At 33.5% G+C, this 7,434-nt stretch overlaps 1 protein-coding gene across 1 annotated transcript; it reads right to left on the bottom strand.

Moving 5' to 3' along the window:
• Window positions 1–3,894: 3,894 nt before the first annotated feature.
• On the bottom strand, window positions 3,895–6,633 carry mitd1 (MIT, microtubule interacting and transport, domain containing 1). Its single transcript, XM_059499719.1, is given in 7 exon segments — window positions 3,895–4,863; window positions 4,972–5,032; window positions 5,136–5,248; window positions 5,375–5,461; window positions 5,582–5,718; window positions 6,340–6,441; window positions 6,524–6,633. Coding segments are annotated over 7 exon segments (612 nt in total). The 5' UTR covers window positions 6,540–6,633; the 3' UTR covers window positions 3,895–4,767.
• Window positions 6,634–7,434: the final 801 nt, after the last annotated feature.

The following is a 7,434-nucleotide window of genomic DNA, read 5'->3' on the forward strand; positions in this document are numbered from 1 at the left end:
TGTTAAAATTAATAAATAATATTTGTCTCCATGTTTCCATGTCAAGATTGAACTCTTATGTAGTTGAGGGATTCGCTTAAAAACCTTTGGGTTTTAAAATTTAAATATATTTCGGAGTATTTTGCACAATAAAAATATTTTCTTTTAAAAAGCAAAAATTTTATTGACCCCAGATTTTAAACATTAATACTAATGATTGACTTTGATAACTTACTGATTACTTGCTATGAATGATGCTGTATTATTGTTACCCTGAAATCCTTCTGTTTCCTCTTTCCTGTGTGATTTAGCTTCTGTTCTTCCTTTTAAAAGACACACACAATGTCCTTACATCCTATGAAACATGGCAGCTCTGTCCCAATCACAAACATGCAGAGAGATATAGACACCGAAAGACAGCCCAGAGAAACCAAAATCAGGAGAGGAACTACTGAATAAAAGAAAGCAAGGAAGAGGAAAAGGAAAAGCAGGCTCTGACAAAGATACGCATTGATGGATTTGATATTTGGCAGTAAGGAGTTGGACACACACTGACTGGCAACTCATGCTTTCCCTGTATCCCTAAGCTTCTTACTAAATACTAAAGCATCTACACACCACCCAGCACTCTATCAACAAGAGCACGTGTGTGTGTGTGTGTGTTGATAGCAAGTGCATAAGGAAGCTATTTGATCAAAATGAACATGAACAGAGCATCACATCTGATTTATATTCATGTTGTGTTTGTAAATGATTTGTTAAAGAGAGAGTTGAAAATATCACGGTTAACCGAACAACTATGGTTGTGTCATGCATTTGCATCCACACGTCAGAGTAGGTCAGTTTTTGTATGCAAATCATTTAAACACCGTCATGCTCCACTCAAAGGTCACTTTACCTGGGTGAAAAATCCATCTTCTGTGCTTGTGTACTGTATATATGCTACCATTCAAAACTCTGAGCTCAGTATGATTTTTAGAAAGAAATTATTACTTTTATATATATTTTTGGAGATGGGGACCCATTCATTGTCTTTTTTCATGTGATTTGATTGTGGTTTGAATTTCTTTCTGTGTGTTCGTGTGGATACCTATGTATGCAAATACTTTCTTTTTGTAAGGATTTGTTTGTCGAAACATGTGCGTAAACTTTATATATGGTTAAATTATTTTCTTTCTGAACCTTAATGATTCATCATGTATTCTATACATACTTGACATACTCTGTATTACATTATAATTAAACATTGATATTTTTTTTTCTTCTTTTTGCATGTATTTTAAATTTAGCTTGTTTTATTTTCTTTTTCATTTATGTTTAATACTTTTATTCTGCAAAGGCAGAAATGAAATCAATCAAAAGTGACAGTAAAGACATTTTTAATGTTACAAAAGCGGTTTTATTTCAAATAAACACTGTTCTTTTGAACTTTCTATTCAAGCACCAAATCATCATATTAGAAAGGTTTCTGAAGGATCACATGACACTGAAGACTGGAGCAATGATGCTGAAAATTATATATGTTTTATGTTTTATTTTAAAAAAGAAATAATATTTTACAATACTGCTGTTTTACATTATTTCTGATCAATTGCATGCAACCTTGGGTGACCTTTTTCCAAAAACATGGAGAGAAAAAAGAAGAAGAAAAAATATATATATTGAAAAGCAGTGCATAATGTAACAAATGTTACAAATATGGGGCAAAATATTAAATAAGTATTAGCCATATTACCAAGTGACAGACGAAGATGAATTTGACATCAACAATAACATATGAAAATATAATAAGCCTAGCTGTCTTAACTACATGTGATTAGCTATTTTATTAATATTTCACCATATCAAGGAAGACTAGTCAGCTAATAACCACGTGTTAAACCACACCTGAACCAGACTCATGATCTACTTCTCCGTATTGTGTGTACAACAAAAATAAATAAATAAAATGAGCAGATACTGCTCTCTGTGATGCAAAGATTATAAGCACATTTATATTCATACGCTTAGGTGGAGCTGAACAGATGATGTGCTTCCTTTCCTTCTGTTCAGACAAGGACAGAAGCTTTCAACTCCCTCCTGTGTTACTATAAGTAACTGTGAAAGTAGGCTATAGCCTATTTGAACTGTTTTAAAGGTGAGATAAAGAAATGACAGAAAAGGCTCTCAAAAGAAAGTATTGGCTCCATTGTACACATACATCTAGACATGTACATCTCCTTCACTGACTTTTTAACCCTAAAAATGTCCCTCTCTCATTAAACTACCAATTATCTCTGAGGATTAAACATTTTGTATTTGGCACTCCACAAAGCACAGAGCAGCTTTGCCCCAGATACAGGCATAAATCTGTGTCAGGATCCAGAGTTGGCCACAAATCCCTCTCCTTTCCTCCTACTGGACAAAAGAAATCTGGGTGACTTTCAACCAGCCCGGCCTTCAATATAATCTATCTGTCATTTTACATTTTCATATTCAGACATGCATATTGAAGGGAAGCAAAAGTATTCTGCACATATGCCTCTTTCAACGGATGGGATGTTTTACTACTGAGGACACTTTCCTCCGATTATTGCTGGATATTTCATGCTGAATTGTTTCAGATATTAATGGCCTGCTTGCTTGCATTCGTGCCATAATCTGATTTGATTTATATATTTTCCTTTTCATTTCCTCCTAATCTGGTGGTCTGTGGCAAAATGTTTTATACTTATAAGTATTGTGCATACAGTATTTAATATTCTGAATTGCTTTTATTTTACTTTTTGATTTTGATTAATGTTTTAGTAACTTAGTTGTGTTTGTCTTTTTATTTATGTCTGCGTGTAATTTTTTCTCAACTATGTCTACATAGTTTTTTATAAAATGTGTTTCAGTTTTATTTTTAGTTATTTTAGTACATCAAGTTAAAGTAAATTAAAAATTGTTTACTTAACAACTGTATAAATAAAACAAGTGTTTTAGTTTATTTCAGTTAAAGTTAATTTTAAGTTTTCCAGCTAGTGTATTCCAAATGTTTAGTTTACGTGTTCAGTACTACAATTAAAATTAATAACTGTTGGGTAAGAAGTGAACACAATAAAACCACACTAAGGTACATTCGAACAAGATTCAACTATGAAATGGAGGGAGATTTTAGGGATTTTTTTTCATAAATGATCAGGACAATCGTCATTTGTTTCAATTCAATAGCCTATTTTTTTTTTTTATAGTTTATTAATTACACAGAAACATTAGACTCCAGGTCTCCCATAAAAATTACCAACTTTAATCTAACTATGACAGAGGATTTACACATGCAGCCTCAGTTCAAATCATATCATCACGGTGAATCGTACAAAAACCTCTAAAGAAAGTTGGTTAAATATTTCACTTCAAAATCATATGAAATTATATTTTTTGCACCGTTAGGACTATTGGATCATGGTGACATTGTTTTAAGGAAATTAAGTACAACCTTACACAATAAAAAATAAATACAATTCTCAAAATTGATAAAAATGCAACGTAAAATTGTTTAAAAAAAAGCAAACAAAACCTAAATTATATTACTGGGCAATCGTGAAAATAATGTCCAAATTAAAAAAATCTTAATATGTCCTTGATATGTTTCATAAGATTCACCCTCATGACCATCACTCCAGTCCGTTCCCTTGAGAGATGAATTGTGTTATTTAGAGACAAGGCTGTGTATTTTTCATGAACTGAGATGAGGAGCACATATCGAGATTAAGGGCGATTATAGATTTAATCTCGTCCTGCAGGGAATTCATGCGTGTTTAATCGCAACTAATGGTTTCTAATATGACAGGCAAAAGAAGCAAGAACTCATACATACATGTCCAAGCAAACAAATACAGCACCACCACCGACTGCTTAGTTATTAAAAATAATCGATATCTCCAGTCACCAGTCCTTTCACAAACAGCAAGCCTTTTACAGTAGGCTATGATTGTCCCAAATCAAGTGGCCCATATAAATATGAATTTATATAAAAAGATATTCAGAAACGCATGGAATTATATGGGTTATCGTTTGTACAGTCTGCACGTGTCACAATTCTCGCATATTTATGAGTTTCAATTTCAAAAACAAAACACAAACTTACCGTAACCATTATAACACTATCTTAAATCAAAATTAACACGATAACTGAAACATGACTGTCCTAAAACTTAATATAAATATAATGTAGTCGCGTACACTCACATACTGATGTAAATCACAGAGAAAAAGCAGGTGAGGTGATCTCTGGCATCCACTTGCTCTTTAACCGAGCCGGTGGAGCGATTCTTCACGTTATGCTGTAACATAACACAGATCAATCCCTTTTACACGACGACTGGAAGTTCTCCCAGTGACCACAGGGTGGCGCTGCTGCTGCACGCGATATATTTACAAAACGTTTTTATTAAGGGAACTTACTAGTGAAGAACATTTTACAGACTACTACCTTATTTACACATGCACTTCGTTTTTTATGATTACAGAGGCGAACATATAATAAATACATATCAATCACCCCATTATATACTCGTGGATAAATTGTTTAAAAACAACAATAGAAGTAATAGCAATTACTATAGTTGGAATTACTATAATAATAATGATTCATATCAGAGCATTTTAAAACAGGCAATAAAATCACTCCTTTTGCTTTATTTAACAGCTGTAAATGGGCTCAGAAGGCACATTTCCAGTTGTCCAGGTTTGTATGTGAGGATTGCCTTCAAAATTATAGTTATCCCCATAGATATGCCAGACAGTGGAGAAGCTTTTCGATCAAGATTATGTCTTCTTAGTGTGTTTTGTATGAAAAATGTCCACAGTAGTCTCATGACACTCTCTCAGATCATAATCACAGTATCCTACAGAGAAGCGACCCTTAAAAAAAGAAAAAAAAAGTATTTTATATATCCATTGTGCAAACATGCGCAAACAACATGTTATTTTTTTTATATTTCACAAGTTTGTGTTTCACTTAGGTGGTACCTTTGGTTTTTTGAAATAATCAAGTCCCCTGCCGATTTTAATAATCCAACCGTTATTAAACCTGAGAAAACAAAATGAATATATAGAACAGAAAGAGCACAGGCACATTATCCTCCAGTGTGTTTTCTGTAACATACAGTAAATGAGAATGATTTGAGATGTACCTGATCTCCCTGTCATGAATAGTAGATGAGTACTGGACGTCCAGACAGACGTTTTGACTCTGCAGCGACTGCTTTATTTCCGCAAGGGCACTGGTTTGCTGAGCAGAGCTGTCCTGGAAAACCACAAGATTAAGGTCGACTTTCATGGAAGCCTCCGATGAACAAAATGCTAAACGCTGTACATTCTGTGTGTTAGTGAGCGCAAATATAAATGATTTGTAGATGCTGGAGAACCTTACCTCGTCCTGTGAGGTCAGAAGGTGAATCGTCTTTACTTTACACTGGCATTTCAGCAGCATTTCACAGAAACGAAGGAAGTTATACAACTACAAAGGAGAACATTTGTAATTTATTATTCTGAGATATATTTCTGCACTTATCATTCACTCTGTAATATAGTCTGTTGTGCTGTACTGTATACTCAGGAGCATCACTGTAGTCTGTACCTGATGGACATGCCGTACATAAGGGTCCTCCACCCAGACTTCAGTCAGTCCGTCTCTGATGTAGGGCTTGAAGAGGGATTCTTAGCTGAAACCAGTGGAGCTGTCTGCTACCTTTATCTGCTCGTGGTATTTACCCTCTGACAGACGAGACAACAATGAGCAAAGGTGCTTTAAGCCAGGGGTCTTCATTCCCTACATATATTTTCATGCATAATTACCTAATTTATATAAGTGCTGTCCCAAATATTAGTTTTGATTACATAATATATGTGTGTGTAATGTGTATATTGATTATTTATATATAAATACACACACGTTTGTATATATTTTAGAAAAATACGTCATGTTTTCATTTTAAATATATTTATATATAATATCAATTATATGGATATAAATGTATACATGTAAATATTTTCTAAATGTATACTGTATGTGTGTGTATTTATATATACATAATAAATTTACACAGTACACACACACATATTATGTAAACAAAAACTTTTATTTTGGATGTGATTAATCGCGATTAATCATTTGACAGCATTATATATATATATATATAAATAAATAAAAATAAAATAAAATAAAATAAAATGTGATTGTTTTAGAAAAATAAATAATTTTATAATAAAATGTACCGATTTATTTATTTTTTATTTATACTTTTCCTCCCAAGTCCCAATTTTTTCAGCAGCCCCTTGCAGCCCCCTGTAGGTTCCCGGAGCCCCTGGTTTAAAACACTTTATTGATTAACCAACCTTCTTTCGGTTTGTTGACATGGTCTTTGATCTGTTCTGCTCGGTCCATGTAACCCTTGATCTTCTCTCTGTAGTGGACCTTCTTTGAATCATCTTTTACAGCTAGAAAAACAGTAAATCATATAAAGAACATAATCTAATGCCATCAGCAAAAGAATATAGCATTTCCAAACTCTTGGCATACCCTTCAGTACATGCATCAGGAGCTGGATCCCCTCCTGGTAGCACACCAGAGCCTCCTGAAAGCGCGAGCTGTGGTCCAGCTCCACGGCTCTCTTTAAGACAGAGACAGCCGAGCTCCTGAGCCATAGAGGCTTTCTGAAGCAGAAGCAGCAGACTACAACCAGGCTGACAGTTACATGTGCTCTGTGTTATTGTGTAGTAGCAGAAAACAGTTCTGCACTTGTTAAAGCTCTTTCCAAACTATGGGGGAATTGTTATGAGAATCACTCCACTGTCAACACCATCCTTCCAGGAAAATAAACCTTAAAAACACTCGCCTTTGGAGGGCTTTCGTAATCCAAAGTAACATTAAATCAATTAAAGCATATTTACATATTTAAAATTAACCATATGGTGGCGTGTCAATTTTCTTCGAAGGCGAATACAACTTCTGGAGCGAAAACAACCCGTTTTAAATCAGAAGATGTTGTGTGTTTTTATTCTTCCGGAGGGAACTAAAGTGTGAAGACATCGGTTTCTATTATTGTGAAGGACCAGTTCTCGCTTCCGCTAGACAATAAAAGTCCATAAATTAAAAGTCAATTAAATGTTTTATGTTACGTATTATAACAATGAATCATTCAGCAATTTATTGTCTAGATATAGAAACTATATTACATATTAACATTCTATTTTAAATGCATATAGGCCTGCTTAAATTTTAAACACATTTATTTGTGTACATTAGTGAGCTTTTATGTAAATAATAATAGTAATTAAGAAAAATAAAATGCAAATATGTGGCATAAATATGCTGTGCTTAAATGGACTTATAATAAAGATAACATATATCAACTTTAATTGATTTAAATAAATGCAACTAATGCAATACAACTAATGTAGGAAAAATGAATATTCTAATAAAATAGTAAG

The sequence above is a fragment of the Carassius carassius genome, chromosome 19, assembly GCF_963082965.1.
Source record: "Carassius carassius chromosome 19, fCarCar2.1, whole genome shotgun sequence".
NCBI classification, from domain to species: domain Eukaryota; kingdom Metazoa; phylum Chordata; class Actinopteri; order Cypriniformes; family Cyprinidae; genus Carassius; species Carassius carassius.